This window comes from Cottoperca gobio, chromosome 23 (assembly GCF_900634415.1).
Source record: "Cottoperca gobio chromosome 23, fCotGob3.1, whole genome shotgun sequence".
Taxonomy (NCBI): domain Eukaryota; kingdom Metazoa; phylum Chordata; class Actinopteri; order Perciformes; family Bovichtidae; genus Cottoperca; species Cottoperca gobio.
In genome coordinates, this window is record NC_041377.1 from 14,868,583 (window position 1) to 14,886,180 (window position 17,598).

Below are 17,598 nucleotides of genomic sequence, written 5' to 3' on the forward strand. Positions count from 1 at the left end.
AATCTGAAAGACTGAAGGGGGCGTCAGGGGGTGGGCAGGATGACTAAGTGAGACTATGGGTGAGAAGTAAGAAAAATTAAAATAAAAGATTGTTTGTATTACTTTTTCTTCTTTTTTTGTTATAACGGAAAAATGGGTTTTTCAGGCTTGAAAATATATTAGAGCTCAAAGGATTAGTCAATTAAATAGCAACTAGCTGATGAACAGAAAACTCATTTCTAATCGTTTAAGTCACATATTAAACAAAAATGCCTGTGTCTTAATTGTGAAGATGTACAATATATATTATATTTATGTGATAGTTGATTACCTTCTGGTTTTGTCACTGTTGCTCAGACACAACTTGGCCAAACAATTAATCATATGATAATTGGCTGTAATGAAAATGATCACTAGTTACAGCTGTAAAACATAAAAAAACAAACAAATAAATAAAAATAAATATAGTCTTGTACTATCCATCCATATGTCTGTCTGTCAGTGGAGGAATACCTGAGATAAAGGTCAATTTTACACACATTTTAAGCCAATCATCTGGAACTATGTGTGACCTATTTATACATTTATAATATCAGTTTAATTTGAATTCAAACATCTATCCAAGTTAAGTCATGTAGCATTATTTAAACATCTTCTGTTCTTTATACTGCGGCAAGTGTATTATTTGTCCAGCCAACCTTGATGTAGATTTCTCCCTACATCTTTTAGGTTTGTCTCATAATCATTTTTCTCCATCTAACTTTCACTGTGAAGGTGAATAAGACCACGCACACGATGCAGTCCAAATATGCATAAACATATCTTATTATTTCACTTTTCTGTACACCTTTTTTTTTTTGTCAGTCTGGGAAAATAAGACGAAGCAAAGTAAAGTTCCAGTATGTCATCGTGTCTGGTGTCTGTGATTCCTAATGGCATCACCGGCCGCTGATTGGCCGCCCCTCCCGCGAGCTGCAGAGGTGGAAAGGGGCGTGGACGCCTCTCCGGCGCGCTATATGTACGGCTCTGAGCCTCTCCGGGATCAGGGGGAAACGCTCAATCGAGGCGAGAAGCAACAGCAAGCGGAGAGCAGAGACTTGGACATTACGCACAGCCTACTACTACTACTACTACTACTACTACTACTACTACTACTACAGCGGATCCAGACGGACTCCATACACTTTATTCCAGCAGCCAGAGAGGAGTAGAAAAAGTTTGGAGAAATGCAGTCAGTGTACCAGCACCTGATCAGCCTGCTGTTAGTCTTCAGCAGCCTGCAGGTTAACCAGCTGACGGAGGGCTGCTCGTGCGCTCTGACTCACCCGCAAGACGCCTTCTGTAACTCCGACATAGGTAAGTAACGGGTTATAGCGACCCTTTTACTGCGGTATATCAGCAGGTTTTTTATTGTAACCCCGGCACTGAGAGCATACGTGAAGATAAAAGTACTTTCTGTCACCAAAGACTGATCTGCGTCAGTTACTTGATGCACGTCAAGGATTCTTAACAAGTTGCTATTAAGATCTACGGGGACATTTTTTCTTTAACTACTTTTTACTTTCACTCAAATGTTTACACCAGATCTACTTCTGCTTGTGTCATTTTCAGTGTGTATTATAGCTCTCTCCAGGACCGAGAGTCAAATGTTCCATATTTAATTGATAATCTAATTATGTAACAAACATGGGAAGTTTTTGGTCAGTGAAGCTTTTTTTATTTTTATAAAGTGATGGCTGTTAAACTAAGTCAAGCGTTCCCTAACATTCACATGCTTTTTAATCCCCAAAATGACCCAAATTCATTTTTATCATATATTTTCAAGATACAGGAATGTTTTTTTTTGTGGCTCCAAAGGTTTAAGCTTGAGTGGTGTGACTTGACACCGGTTGCTAAAAGTCATTTTAGTAGTTTTTAAAAAAAATCATGCTTATTTATTGGCACACTGGTATTTCTCTGTCAGGCAGCCACCACGTTGTAACTCAGATATGCCCGGCCTTTGGTACACAAACAGCGGACGAGGGTGGGGGGGGGGGGTGAATATGAAATTGGGATCTGGGTTAGCCTGGAGTGCCTGTCCAAACTGGCCTCTGTTTTTAGATAACACTGGTAAAGACTCTGGGATTACCTGATCCACCCTGTAGGGAGAGAGAGAGAGAGGGTCTTTTTTTGGGGGGTGAAATTTGCATTTTGTTAGCAGCTGATTCCTTGTGAGGATGAAAACACAAGTTTCTTTGACCAACAACGTATCACACAAATGTCTTCACATTTGCAAAGTTTTATTGAGAGCAGCTGATATTGTTGCTTTAATATAATTTGACCTAAAATGTAAAACTCTGACACATAATCAAACAATAATCTTTCAGTCTAAACTGAACACACAGACACACACACACTAACACGGCAGCCGTGTGTGTAGCCCATGTGTTCGCCTAGTGTCGACTAACACGCTACAAGGGAAGTCCTAGATTCTGCAGCAACGCCCCCACACAGTCACTTTTGATGATGTTGCACTTACTACTGGTCACCAGAAGAGGCGAGAATGATGTATTACACATTTCATATTGATGCTCTGACATCACAGTGACAGTAAACGTGTTAATTACACCTACAAAACCACATACACTTTAAACCCAAAATTCATTATCCTTACAGGTGTGTGTGTATATATATATATATATATATATATATATATATATATATATATAATATATTATATATATATATATATATATATATATATATATAATATATAATATATGTAAAATGTTGTTTCATCAGCTCAATACTGTGTCCATGATCACCACAAGGCTTTCCTTTTCCGAAGGCTTCTCCACAGCCAAGAGAAAAGAGGCTTCTTTTTCTCAAGTCTTGAAGACCCAACCAGTGTATTTCACGTGGGTGTAAGTCCCTTCTTTATTTCTGACGTGGGCGGGAACTCTCGATGATGCTTTGGTGAATCCTCTGTAGAGTCTTAGAAAGGGAGGAGGTGCCCGGTTGGAGTGAGTAAAAATGGCGCTTCCGCAAACACTCATGCGATGCCTTTCACAGTCCTCCAGATCTTCAGATAGCTCACGGTGTTGGCACCCGCTGAGACTTGCCAGAGTAGAATCTGGGACTGACTTCAATGGGTAGCAGTGATCAGTTGTGAGCTCCACAAATCCCATTTCCAAGGTCCCGGCTTAGCTAAAGGAGTGCTTTGAATGCTTGCTTGCCCCTCTTACACCTCCTCCGGAGGGAAATACTTCCGAATCAACCATTGGCTAGTCACGGCTAGTAACGTTCATTAATCTGGGTCAGATTTACTTTTTTTCCTGGACTTTATTTTAATAAACAAAATCCAGATTTTCAAGATGTGTGTAGGAAGTCTGAATGGTTTAAAGTGATTCTTTAGCTTCTATTGTAAAAAAAATGTCTGCGTATGGCTTAAAATACATGGCTAAACATGTTAGGTGGTCCAAATTTGTGAAGGCAAGTATTCAGCACTACATTGCACCAGTTCAGAGGTATCAATGTGTACCGATCATGTCATAAAATAACACAAAGTGATCCTCAAATCCTGGTTCATTCTTTAATTTACCATCATTTTTATTACCTTTAAACTAAAACCTGCGCTTTTGCTGGCATCACCGAGCCTAGTTGAAACCCAGAGACATGGAAAACTTAAAAAGTATGGGGTTGAAATGCTAATGCCCAGGCACTACGCTGAATGAATCACAATTAGGTTAAAGGTTTGGCAATTGGGTTATTGGAGTCTGTCTCTTAATTTGACAATATTTTGGAGGGGCTTTTGCGTCTTGCTTTGCCCCTTCATTTTGATTATGGTGTGTTTAGAGAGTTTTTAAAGCTATCATTTGAGCCCTTGCTGATAAAATGTAATGTTTGTGGTTTTCAAAGAAGTATAAGTGGGACATCCTCTGCCAGTCACTTTTCTGATCCCAACTAACATACCTGGGCACCAGGCAATAACCTGGCTTCTTTCTTGCGCAGAGACCTAGTTGGCTGCTATTGGCCAGCTGTGTTAAAGCAGCCCATTCACAAGGGGGGAAATGAGCAGCGCTTGTTTTCCCAAAACCCTCCGAAAGCAAGATTAGAGGCCCGGCAGTAAACTTTGACCCTGAGATTTAATATCGCTTCGTAAGGACGCTGGTTCCCAAGCGCTCGGGGTGACAGAGCAAACCTTTACATGCTTGCGCTGCGAACCAGGTCAGTTGCTGAGGATTAGGTGTGATATGTGTTTATGTTCGGTTTAAGGATTGAGGATTACGCCATTGAGAGAAACGGATCCCGCCCCGGGTTTGTGGGTATTTTGTGCAGCATAGAGCAGCTTTGTGCAGTATAGCAGGTTTAGATTGATGCATGGCCTGGGGCTTTGTGACGGTGCTCTCCTGGTACCACTACACCTCCTCCTACTACTAATGAGTAGCTAAATCACTACTCCTATTGTCAACTGCTCCCCCCCCCCCCCCCTCTAAATCCGCAGGTCAACAGGTGACCGATGATAACCCGAGTGAAGCAATGGCTCCTGTTATTATAAACATTATGTAAGCTCGGGTCAAATATCCGTAGTTCTCCCAAAAGTGAGCTAAAATACGATCACATGTCAAAGGTTTTGGATTCTTTACAAGCCTGGGATGTTCGTCCCATGAGCCAGGCATATCAAATGTCCACTCCGTCCCTCCCTTCTCTGATGACCACCCTGTCCACTATTTTAAACAGGAGGCCGGAACGGGGGGGCGATGGACATCAGCCCAGCACACACTCACTACACAATGACTGCTACCTTCAGCACTCGCTGTAAAAGGAGCATTGAGTAGTGTGACTGATGAAGATCAACACTTTTTATACAATTATTTAACTATGGTGGCATGTAACTGTCAAAAAAAGTCAGACTTTTACAAATCTGACCAACAAGTCTAAAAAAGAAAAAGAAAATAGACACAGCGAGTGAATGACAAAAATAAGAGGCAAAGCGCGCCCAGATGACGTCAGGATTAAGCCATGATTCCCAGAGCTTAATCCAACAGAAACATTTGTCGCCTTGTTGAAGACTCGTAGTCATCAGGTTATCAAAGGTAGTGATAAAAACTCATACATTTTGCCAACCAAGTGGACGTTACAGGCTTTATGTTTCAGTGTTTATTTTGGAGCGTGGTAGTGTGTTGTCTTGAGAATTCCTCTTCCTCCCAAACGCCTCCTCATACTTGGACCACTTTCTGCATACTAAAATCAGCATCACCCGCCCCGTGCCTCGCTTTCTTTCTTTCTCTCCCTCACACACACACACACACACACACACACACACACACACACACACACACAAATGAGTAACCTTATTCCTGTCATGCCTGCAGTTTGCCACATTGTACGTAGGCTGAAATAAATGTTTCACTAAATTACATGCTCACCTCAAGATTTCGCATTTGCAATCACGCTCATGTAATCCCCTGCTTCAGGCAAGAGATATGGAGTGAAAAATGGATTCACTTCTTTCTTTCTTTTTTTGTCAGACCCTGGTTACCACTCCTATCACAAAAAGCCTCCCACTCTTGTAAAATGTATGTCAGATCCTCTGCAGAAGATGATTACTTGTGCGTCACGGCACAGGCCTGCAATTCTTCACAGTATAGAGAAGCTGAGAGATATTTCAACTCTCGATATTAACTACCGGCTTGTATTTATTACACAAATAGTAAGAAGTATTCAATAGTATCTGAATAAGTTCAGCCAAATATGTTTTTATGGTAATTAATCCATATGATTATTCTACGGATGTTTCTATAGCCGTGTTTCCATTGCATGGTTCCTGCTCTGCACCACGCGGCTTACTTTTGATACCATGTACTTTGTTTAGTGTGTTATTTAAAAACGCCGGGTTTGTACAGGATGTCCCGTGACGCGTTGGTGACTATATTCTCTGACCAATCAGTGGTCTGCAGCATTTGAACATAACCGCCAAGTATCGACTCATCTCGCTCGGAGGTAATACAAAAAATAAAGTGCCAGGTGCCAGGTACTATCCACAACTTTTCCTGATTGAAAACCAAAAAAAGAGAGTCGAGTTTAGTAAAACACGTCTTATGTCACCACACCCCCAGGGGGTCCGCGGAGGTACTGCAGGGGTTTTTTTTTTTACACATTTCTTTGTGCACATTCCTACAGTCAGAGACAGAGTGGAGGAAAGGAGAGGGGTGAACTAAAATAACCCCCCCCCCCTAGCCTCTTCTGTACAATATATACAGTAGGGGGTCCCTGCACCACGCTACACCAGTTTGGGGGTCCTTGGCCTGAAAAACGTTGAAGACCCGTGGTTTAGAAGGTAGAACATTTTATCTACACAGTAGTTTCCAGTTGAGCCAGGTTGATGTGAGATTACATTATGGGCTAGATAAACACTTGTAACGTAGACCTTTTGACATGAACAGGCAGCCCTGTGGTCGTACGCAAATATAACTGCTGAATTGAGAGGAGGTCAAGGGGTCACCGCAGGGGAATGATACAAATCCTCTGTCTCTGGAGCAGCTGAGGCCCTTCACACATTCCTCCGGGTGATGGCACAGTCACTGGCCAATTAGTGGCTGCCGTCCAACAAGAGGGGATCTATCTGGATGTACTCCAGTCAAGTAAGCTGACCTGTGGCCCTTCAAACACGAACAGTTGTTTCTCCTGAGGGTTGCTTTTTAAGTCAGGGGTTTGACACTTGAAAAATAACGGCATCAGTGTATTTAACAGAGGAAAAAAGTATCCTGTTATATCTGCGCATTCCTCTGTAATTGTGCCCTGCTTCCCCTGTAATTGCTGCTGCAAACGTCTGTCAAACTGCATTTGGGTACATTAGGCAGAGGTCCGTCAGGCAATTGCGCTCTCGGTTCGTATTCAAAGAGTTGACAGATTGATGGATCAAGTGCTCCGCAGCAAGTTCTTGTGAAAGGTCAGAAAGCGGAGGGTTAGGCAGGGGGTCGACACATTAAAACCAAGAGCTCTGAAATGACGTTTTCCTCGATTGTTTGATTTCTTGTAACGCTGCTGAAAGTCAGTGAGTTATAACACAATGTCTGCTGAACAGACCGTGTTTGCAGTGTTGTAGTGCTGCAATGTTTGATGTATGGTTGATTATTCTAAAGCACTGTTTAGCCTCGGGTACATTGTAGAATTGACGTGCCTTTACTGCCGTGGGTGGCAAGCTACCAGGTGGTTTTCACATTTTCTGAAAATTACAGATAGTACCTTTTTTTTTTTTATTGACCAAATAGAGTACACTGTATTTCTATTGGTAAGCTGCTGGATGGCCACATTCCTTTTTGATTGATTCATACTGGCTAAAAATAAGGTTTTCAGGTTGTTTAAATAAACGCTTGGTTCAAACTGGGGTCTTTATGTCCAAAAATAAATTTGAGGTCACCACTTTTGGGTGGCCCTGCTGTAACTGCTTCCTGTTTTGAGTTGTATTTTTGTGCCCATTTCCATTTGCATTTGCCGGGAAGTGGAACGGTTAAACAAACACAGAACATGCCTCATTCTTCTTTTTTTTTTCAGAAAAAGAATGAAAGGCGTCTCATATTTCTTTCCCTTTCTGGGGAATGTGAGCCCCTGAAGAATGTGTCGGAAAAAAATTCCACCGGGAGAAAATAACAAACATGGCCAGTGTTGGTTGTGTCTGCGGCAGGTTGGCTGTGGGCAGCAGGTGAACGTCACAGAGGATTGACTGCTTATGCAGTACCCGCAGCGCTGGTTTAACACTATTCACCGGCTTAAATTATCCCTCATTTCTACACTCTCAGCTCCTTGGCCCTTCCACAATAAATCCCCTTACTCCAACATGAGTGAAAGCAAACAAATCAAAGTCACCACTGAGCGCTTTCACCTAGCCGACGTTTACATGAGGGTCCTGCACACAGATAAGATCTTTTTTGAGCCCTGGTCCCAAAATAGAAGGAAACAGAGGAGACACATGCTGCATATTTTTCCCCTCATATGGCTGCTGTTTTTAACCAGCAAAAAGCTAATTGGAGTCACATTTTGCCAATTTTGATCTACAAAATCAAAACCAAGATTCAAAACATTTCCTGTGTTTTGCTACAAGTTCTACTTTTTTAGTCACTTAAAAAGAATCTTGTGAGAATGAAGCCTTGGTACATGGACAAGGCCTCTTTTTCCTCTAATTCCTGTATCAAACTCAAACTCCCTGTCGTGTTTTTTCCCATTGGCCTTCATTAGCAAACTGCAGCAATGCAGAAAATCAGATAAACGGATTAACGGTGGTGCCAACCGGTCCTGAAATGGTATTTATAATAGGTTAGCTAATGCCTCCTACTGGCCGCGGCAGTGTTATTTGATGGATTGGATAGGAAAGCTCATAGTTATATGTTAGAGGAATGTGACCGTTTGTTCAGATCTTTTCAAAGTCATTGACCTGTCTCTCTCCTCTCTTCACAGTGATTCGAGCTAAAGTCGTGGGCAAGAAGCTACTGAGAGATGGACCTTTCGGAACGATGCGCTACACAGTCAAGCAAATGAAGGTGAGCCAGAACGGTTAGCCTATCATGTTAGCTTAGCGCAAATACCAGAAGAAGGGGGAAACGGTTAGCCTGGCTTTGTTCAAAGTAAGAAAAGATCCTACTACAAGTCTTTGGCTAACATAAGCTAAGCTAATCACCCGCTGGCTCTAGCTTCAAACTTAGATATGAGAGTGGTATCAATCTTCTCGTCTAATACTCGGCAAGAAAGCAAGTGCATTTCCCTAAATGTTGAACTATTCCTTTTGCTGTTATGCAAGGAAGGAAGGAATTGCAGGAATGATCATACTTGTCTTTATAGCAGAACATTTAACATTCTGGAAGAAGTGGTGACTTTATTTTATTTTTTATAATTGCCCTTTATTATTATTGGATTATCTTTTTGAATATTAAGTAAGTAAGTCAAAAGGGTCAGATAGAGTTGGAGAAGTCATGTTCAATGACCTCACATGACAGCTTCTCTTCTATGCATGTAACTTTTCATTCTGATTGTAACCACAAAGCCATTACACTGAACTTGGTATTAAAGCACAAGCGCAATAAATGGAATACACTGGATGCAACAGGAACTCTTTAGTTACAAGACTGTCTCTCCGCCCCCTCAGTTGCTGTGTGATAGCTGAAAAGCAGCTCGGGATACTTAGCCTGAAAGCCCGCTCTTCACTTCCTCTTTATTCTTATATAACGCTGCATATTTCTGACAGATGCTGACATCGGCCTGCTGCTCAGACAGGAGCCAGGCCGGAGGATTAGCGAGTTTACAAGCATTACAGCTCAACCAAACTCCTCACTCCGAGTGTAAACATTTCAACAGAATCGTGCACTTCCTCAGTACTATCCCAGTTGGTACAAAAGCATTAAGTGGCCTCTTGTTAGTGAAGCACAGCAATCATCACTGTAAGGATTATCCTCAGGAATTAAATGTGACCTTTGCACCTCTTGGGTTATTTATTTGTATTACAGTCTGCTGGTTTGTACTGCAAACAGTGGTTTTCCTTGTGGGCTGTAATAGATTGCGATTCCCTCCAAATTTCAACAAATCCTATGAGACGAATGCCTTAAGCCTGAAACCTCCACAGTTTCTGGCTTAAGTAACAGTTTGTTCTGCTTTTCTGGGAGCGACGCGTCTAAATAGGGATTTCCTGTTGTTCCCAGACAAATAGATTACACTGAAGAAAGCATAACAGTTCTAAGGGCAAACACTGACTGTTGGCTCTGCATACGCAGGATGAATAGAAGGAGCTGAGGTCCACGGTTCAGCAATGCCCTTGCAGAAATAGCATCAAAGTCAAACACATTACACAACATAATCATGTTATCTATGATTTAGTTAAGGGCAGAGCCTAATACTCCTTCTCCCAAGAGGCATTCCTTAAGGAATGTCATCTGATAAAGCCGACGTGCTGTTTTCATTCCCGATTATTTATGATAAGAGGTGGAGTCAGGGGTGTAAGTGCCAGGGTGAAGGGCACATCATTGCACTTTTTATTCAGGTTTTAACGCCAGTATTGTTTGTCATGTCTTGCAGATGTACAAAGGATTCGAAAAGGTCCAGCACGTGCAGCACATTTACACGGACGCCTCAGAGAGTTTGTGCGGTGTGAAGTTTGACATCAACAAGTACCAGTACCTGATCACAGGTAAGCTGACGGGCTGACATTTTTTATCAAAGGTCAATGATGGCAGGGTTTTATGAAAAATGCTATCCAGTTGCAACATGGAGAAATGTAAGATCCAGTGTTTTTTGGAGCTTGACCAAGTGATAACCCTCTGGTCTGAAACCTGCAAGTTCCATAAACCTGCATTCTTTCTAATGGCCAGCAGGGGGCGACTGTAGATTGTAGTCAGATTGTATAGAAGTCTATGAGAAAATGACCCTACTTCTCACTTGATTTATTACCTCAGTAAACATTTACCTAATGATCTTATGGTCTCAATCTATAGTTTCAAGTCTTCTTCAATACAGCATGATGCTCATTTTTAGAAATGATGGTCCCATTTAGAGTAAAATAGACGATAAAGCAGGGTATGCTTTAGGGTGTGATTACCTTGTGATTGACAGGTTTGTTTGCCTTTAAAATATCTTCTTCAGCGTTTAGTTGTACTTAGCTCCACCCACTTGTGTCACTTCTGGTTCCAAAAAACCAAGATGGCGATGGCCAAAATGTCAAATTCGAGGTTTCGAAACAGTAGACTCAACAGTGACGACATCAAAGTCTATGAGCTCGACCGGCACAAGGGACTAAAAGTCAGAATATCTCAGTCTCTGCTGCTTTGATTAATTGATAAATCTGTTTTTCGCAAGTCCCCCCAAATATGGAACTGGAATACTAAATAACTGAAGTGCCCTTTTAATTAAGCTTGAGGGAATTATGTGTCTTGCACGGCTTATTATGAAATGTCAAACTGCCTGGTTACATTTCCTAACTTTAGCTTACGACCATATCCTTTTTAACTTAAGTGAATGGAGCTTTCTCAGGTGAGATGACACCCAAGAAGGTTCCATTCACTGAAGAAGTGCATGGAATATGGTCGAAAGCTCTGAGCAAAACTACATCTTAAGTTTTAAATATTGTACCACAGATGTGTTGGAAGGTGAAGAACGAATCTCCAAATCGCATGACACTAAATAAATGCATTGAAAAAAAACAGCTGCTTCTGTATACATTAAACTGTCCCTAAACTGAACATTTTATTTTATCTGTAATTTCAGATCTTTGCTTCAATTGAAATATTTAACACAGACTGTGTGACATGACACAACCCTTTAAAAGAATATCTGTTTTAACCAGAGAGACACTGAAAACATTTCAGTCAGGTTGCCGTTATTGTTCCATCTCGGATGCCTTTCACATTCTTTTCTACAGCATTACGTTACATTACGTTTGTTTGGCTTGACATACTCCCTCACTCCTCTCCTCCCCGAGGACTTCATTTGTCCTGTGACACAAACTTTCCCACTATTTATAACCTACTATTTGCCACTGTGAAAGCAGGGGCCCTTTTTAAAAAAACAAAACAATTCTCAGGCCAGAAACGTCAGAAAGCAGTTTTCTCTGTTACGACTTGTAATTAACAGCTAGCAGGAAGCGGCTGACGTTTTCCAGCACAAGCTTTTTATGAGTTGCTATTTCCAACAGAGGTGCAGTTTACTTTGGACCCTGCGGTGCTTGCCATATAACTGTCGCTAAGTCCCGACCTGTAAATACTGTAATTGCACCCCACGGTGAACGTGCCGGCGTTGCCAGGCAACGAAGGCTATGTTTACCCAGTCCTGGTGCAAGTGACATCACTGACGTCTTTCGCTGCTCTTAAGGCGTCTATATTAAGTTCTGCATATGATCAAGACTGCATTAAGGGCAATTTAAAGGGTCTGTGAGACAAGCCGCCTGGCTCTCCTTTGATCAAGCCTCGAGTGCTCCGGCCCTGATTAGTATTTGCGGAGCATGTCGCACACTCAACACCGTGTAATAAGCCTGCCAGTGTCTCCAGTAATCCCAGTGCGGGGATGCAGTCTGAGAAGGGAGGTTCAGGGGGGTCGGAGAAGCACATATTTGTGAGCTGTCAAATTCCCGTGTGGTGACAACACGGTGAAGGAGACATATGGTGACAATTCATGATGTTCCTGAGCGCTCACAGGCCACCGCTGTGCACCTGTCTCAGGAGTCGGTAAGCCGCAAGTGGTCCAGCGCTAAAAATAGACGTCTGCTGACCTTTTGATTTTCAGAAATAGGGGTGTTGGTTTAATATAGGATTACTGTGCGAGATTGTTTTACCATAGATAAACAAGTTGGATCGCTAGAGAGGTTTGTTTGTATTATCCTATGTTACACGCGGAAGATTATGAAATTAGACAAATAACAAAATGAGATACCGGCAATGTGATGCCAACATGTATTAAGTGACTGCCAATGAGGCTAAGATTAGTAAAGTTATTAGCTTTATGAAATCTTCAAAAAACATTAGAATTCCGGATGATGCTATCATCTGCACCACTTTGTTTTTTTTTTTTAAACCAAACTGAGTTTATAGATTCAACTTGTGAATCAACATGTTAACCAATTCCCTAAATTATTTTCTTCCTCAGGTCGAGTGTACGACGGCAAGGTCTACACGGGGCTGTGCAACTTCAACGAGCGGTGGGAACGCCTCTCATTGGCCCAGAAGAAAGGCATCAACCATCGCTACCAGCTGGGCTGCAATTGCAGGGTGAGTGCAAAACGGCAACCTCCGCCCAGCAAGAACGCGAAAGATGAGGGAAGACGAAGCAGGCGGAGGAACAAGAGAAAGAAGGAGCAAGAGCTTACTTTTTCTCCATTTCAAAACTAAACATAAAACTGCTGCAATGGGTTGATCCCTTCTATAAAGTCCATTAGAGTTGTTTTCTAATTACAGGGGGAAAGAAAAGTACCTTAACAAGCAAAGGGTCAAACCAATTCAGGCTCATTAATGCTACTGTTCCACTTCTATTGCAAAAATAGTTTTTTACTTATACTTAAAGACCTTCATGGTTACATAGCTGTTGTTATTGAGACTGAATTATGAGCCTACATTCCACTATTATACATCATGGATGCTTAGCAGAAACAGAAATAGAGAGAAAACAAGTTTTACTACCGTCACTGGGACTTATTAAATAACAGCTCTGGAATTGGCTCAAGTCTTCATTCCCCGCTTTTATGCGACTCAAACATGTAGCCTGTCGCTGTGCAGCTGCTGACCCGCCTTGTAAACGTCCTACTGTACAGCAGTGTCCCGGACATCTGCTAACACCATCGGCCCCTATCAGTATAAGTGGATTAGCAGAGAGACCTATTTGTTCCCATTCAAGCTACGCCTGTAAACTGTGTTCATTGCGTAAATGGCAGCAGCCCAGAGGCATCCAGAGAAGGCCATCGATCAACTGTGACTTCGGTGTGAGAGTCAGTAAGCATAGGCAGGCGTAAACATCATCACACTTATTAAACGTGCTCTGCATTCCTCCACAGATGATGATTTACTTCCCTTGAAAGCAGGGAGTGTGGTGTGCCGGTTTGAAAATTATTCTCCACACATCATTAAAACCACTCAAATGTCTCTGAACTGTGGAGGACACACTCTCTCCAGGCTTGACTAACAAAAAACACCCAAAATGGGAAAAGTGCCCTCTAACTTGCTAATTGAATTTGCTGGCTCATTCAGATCCTAATGAGTGCAGCTACATGCAGCTGATGACTCCGTTCCGCTGTCACTAAACACAGCGTTTCCATTCATCACCTCACTGAGTAGTTATGTGAATCTTCCTGTCAATTCACGCTGTATATTCCTCCGTGAAGCTGCTTTTTGTGCGAGCACCTGGAGGTGTGACGCACGAAAGGCGCTCAGTAAAATCTAATTGATTCATTATGAAACTACAAAAACTTCACCGCTTCAGGAAGATGGCTGACATTAATTTAACATTCCACAGCACAAAGCATATGAATGCGAGTGCTCTTACTACTTAGTTATTTAAAGGGCTGCCTTTTTACACTTCGATTAATCTGCTGCAGTAAATGGCTGAAAGCAAACGCGGAAAAGCAGAAGAGCAATTATGAGATTATATGTTCTAGATGTTTCGCCAAGCGCATGTTCACGCTTTTGGAGTTCAACAAAATCATATACTCGCTTCCTTTCTTCCAAGCGTATTCCTCTTGTACAAATTTGAGATGTTTTTATGGCTCACTTATAACCAATTCTAGTTTGGCCTATGCACAAACTTCTAAACTGGAGACTCACTGTTGTTTAAAAGTTGCACACTACTACCAATTACAGTTAGCTTCAACGAGCTTCAATAAGCTCAATAATCGTTTGAGAAATATACTTGTTCTATTTCTTGGCAAGATTTAGGTGAATAGATTGATACCACTCTCACAATCTGTAGGCAAAATTTAAGGCGAGAGCCATGAGACCATTAGCTTAACGATGTTAGCGTTAGCCTGTGAGCAGGAGGAAATGGCTAGCTTGGCTCTATCCGGCTTATAGAAAGACACCTACCAACACGTGGTAAACAAACAACATTCAACGTGTTAATTCATTTATTAGCTTAGAGGTGCTAAATGTGAATTTTGCTTACAGACTTGCTTAAAGACTTACTACTTCCTGTTTCCAATATGTATGCTCGCTAAGCTAATTGCTTGCTGGCTCTAGATTAATATTTAGTGTACAGACATGAGTGTGGTGTCAATCTTCTTATCTAACTCTAAGAAAACTATCCCAAAGTTGCAAACTATTCTTTAAATTCAACCAAGCTTAAGAAGTATGAAGTTTTAGAGCAGGGGTAGCCAACACGGTGGCACTTGGTCGCTCGCAGGGACTGCGTGAGTCGCCCGCAGGGACTGCGTGAGTCGCCCGCAGGGCATGTTCTAAAAGTAGCACGAGTCACCATGGAGCTCCGTCTAAAATGTGTATTTAATTGTTTTGCTGTTCTTTTTGAATCAATAACACTTGCACTACTTTTTTATTTTAAAATGACAATATTGAATATAGAATTAAAAAAACTAAATGTTTTATGTATATATGAACTTTGACTCTGTCTGGGGTCAGACTTCAATTTCATGTGCAAGCCAAATCTCCATTTCCCTAAGTTAGTGGTTAGTACAAACAGGATATTATTTGAAGATGTGACAGTTAATGATTTCCTATAAAATGTTACAGAAGTGATGCTTTGTATACAAATATAACAGGGTGTGATTTTTTTAACAAAATGCTACAAATGTGCTCATTCATACAAAACTGTCAATAAAGATATTTACAAAAATATCAGAGATGTGATAACTCCGACTTTCAAATGTTGAAATAGATTGAGAACATAAATAAATAATGTTGCATGTTTAAATATATCTGTGTTACCTATCATGGTAAATCATTGTGAGGAATAATTAACATTAATATGTTCTCATATATGAATATTTATTATGATTATAATCATTAAAGGTGAACCATGCAACTATGTTATTCAGGAAGTTTGTATCAAACAAGTTGCCCTTCGTATTATTCAGTACCCTTGAAGTAGCTCTCAATTTCAAAAAGGTTGGTGACCCTGTTTTAGAGAGAAAATAGAAGTAAATGAAGGTTGGTGTGGAATTTCAAAATATATTAGGGTATATTATTACAGTAAGAATGGAGGTATAACTATTTAAGTAAAAAAAAAAAAACGGAGTGAGTCTACACTAATTGTTGCTAATTGTTTTGTTTCCTGCTTCATGGCTACATACTTTGTTTCACTTCTGTATCTGTAGATTAAGCCCTGCCACTACCTGCCCTGCTTCGTGACCTCAAAAAACGAGTGCCTATGGACGGACATGCTGTCCCACTTCGGCTATCCCGGCTACCAGTCCCGGCACTACGCCTGTATTCAGCAGAAGGAGGGCTACTGCAGCTGGTACCGGGGCATGACCGCACGCGACAAAACCACCATCAACACCACCGACCCTTGAACCCCAACGCACCCTGCTTGAAATCCACTGCCGCCTCCCTGACGCCGACCCATCACTTGTAGAGTATTACAGGACTCTTTAAGCTCACTGGCCTGGGTGACAGCCTCTTTTTAAAGGGGCAAAAAAAAGAAAAGAGAAAAGAATAAATCCATTACAGTGCCTGTTTCGTAGCACTTCTGATAGAAACAATACCTTTTTTGTTGTGCAGAACGCCCTGTTGAACTATAATTTTTCCAAACCACGAATCAAACAGTCCTCGCACCAATCCCCCTCTTTGGGGTAAAGTGGTGTTAAAAAGGTGACAAAGACAGACATTTACAAGGCCGATAAGAAATGTAGGACCTTGATCAACCTCTAATCTCTAAGACAAGCAGTGACCTGTATCACTGTAAGTATCATTGGTGTTAACTAGCTGCAATTAGCCTATTGCTATCCTAGTAGCCTATTATGGTCATTGTGTACATTGAGGCAGTTTGACTTTTAAAAAGCAAGGACAAGTACAAGATGAATTTCAATCAATGAAGAAAGTATAACCCATTTTATTTACATTGTTGCTACTAAACTGCACTTGCTAGCATTAGACTCTACAGTTCTACACATCAACAATGCAGATGGAATGCCAATGTGAGGTATGATCTCTGAACGTTATACCTCTTATTTCAGCCTGAATTTTCTTTTCTTTTTTGCAAATGGTATTGTTTTACAGTGACGTATACATCGATTATGTTCACCGTTTTAACTGTAATATGTGTCTTTAAGGATGGTAGTATCTCTGCTTACCTGAATGTTTGCAATGTAACTCATTTTGCAGTTATATCACAAACAACGCCCTATTCTGTTGAGCACTGTTTAATCAGAAAAATGCTAAAAATGTCTCTGTTACAGTACCAACGCAGAGAAGAGCTCACCTCTTGCAGAGATGGTGATATTTTATTTTTTGCTGTATATAACATAAGCTACAGAAATGAACTATCAACTCAGCTGAAACCTCTGTAATTCATTTATTTATTTGTTCATTGGATTACACAGTAACTATGTGGTATCATCTGCAAAAAAAGATATAATCACAGATCAAAACTACATTGTGACAACCATCGCAGCCTGTGCAACTGTCCAGAATGTAGGACCAACATATCTAGTTGTATGGTACTTATGGTACTTTTGTTTGTTAGCTATATCATAGTTCCCCCGACTGGTACTCTTCACCAATCCAATGAAAGTCAAGTATAAGCAGAGGTTTCAGACATTGAGATATTTTGTAAGTGTATATTTCAATCTTTTTGTATTTAACTATTTTAAATGGACATATATATTGACATATATATATATATATATATTGACATATATATATATATATATATATATATATATATATATATATATATATGAAAGTAACAAAATTCACTAAATTCATTCTTCTTCACCTGTTCCCATCTAGGGTTTTATTCAGTGTCCCATACCTTCAGTCCATTCCATTAACAGACACAGATTTGTTTCAAAGGGAGTAACAGCCCCTTCATCACTAACATTAAAATAATATTACATCGCTAATGTATTGTGGCTTTGACCGAGTTGGTTGTTTTCAAAAGATTAGTTTGATATTTTGGGAAATGTCCTTATTTGCTTTCTTGATCAGCGTTAGCTTAACT

General features: G+C 40.9%; 2 protein-coding genes across 2 annotated transcripts in view; one reads left to right on the plus strand and one right to left on the minus strand.

Moving 5' to 3' along the window:
• The window catches only part of syn3 (synapsin III), a 112,755-nt gene that overhangs the window by 42,214 nt on the left and 52,943 nt on the right, over positions 1 to 17,598 (minus strand).
• Positions 1,035 to 16,936, plus strand: LOC115028097 (metalloproteinase inhibitor 3). Its single transcript, XM_029461505.1, has 5 exons — positions 1,035 to 1,335; positions 8,416 to 8,498; positions 10,024 to 10,135; positions 12,583 to 12,704; positions 15,752 to 16,936. The coding sequence occupies exons 1-5, from the start codon at positions 1,206 to 1,208 to the stop codon at positions 15,947 to 15,949; spliced, it is 645 nt and encodes a 214-aa protein (XP_029317365.1). The 5' UTR covers positions 1,035 to 1,205; the 3' UTR covers positions 15,950 to 16,936.

Coding starts and splice junctions, on each gene's coding strand:
- LOC115028097 (XM_029461505.1), top strand. CDS start 1,206: ATGCAGTCAGTGTACCAGCACCTGATCAGCCTGCTGTTAGTCTTCAGC. Junction 1,336..8,415: donor CTTCTGTAACTCCGACATAG/GTAAGTAACGGG, acceptor CTCTCTTCACAG/TGATTCGAGCTAAAGTCGTG. Junction 12,705..15,751: donor AGCTGGGCTGCAATTGCAGG/GTGAGTGCAAAA, acceptor CTGTATCTGTAG/ATTAAGCCCTGCCACTACCT.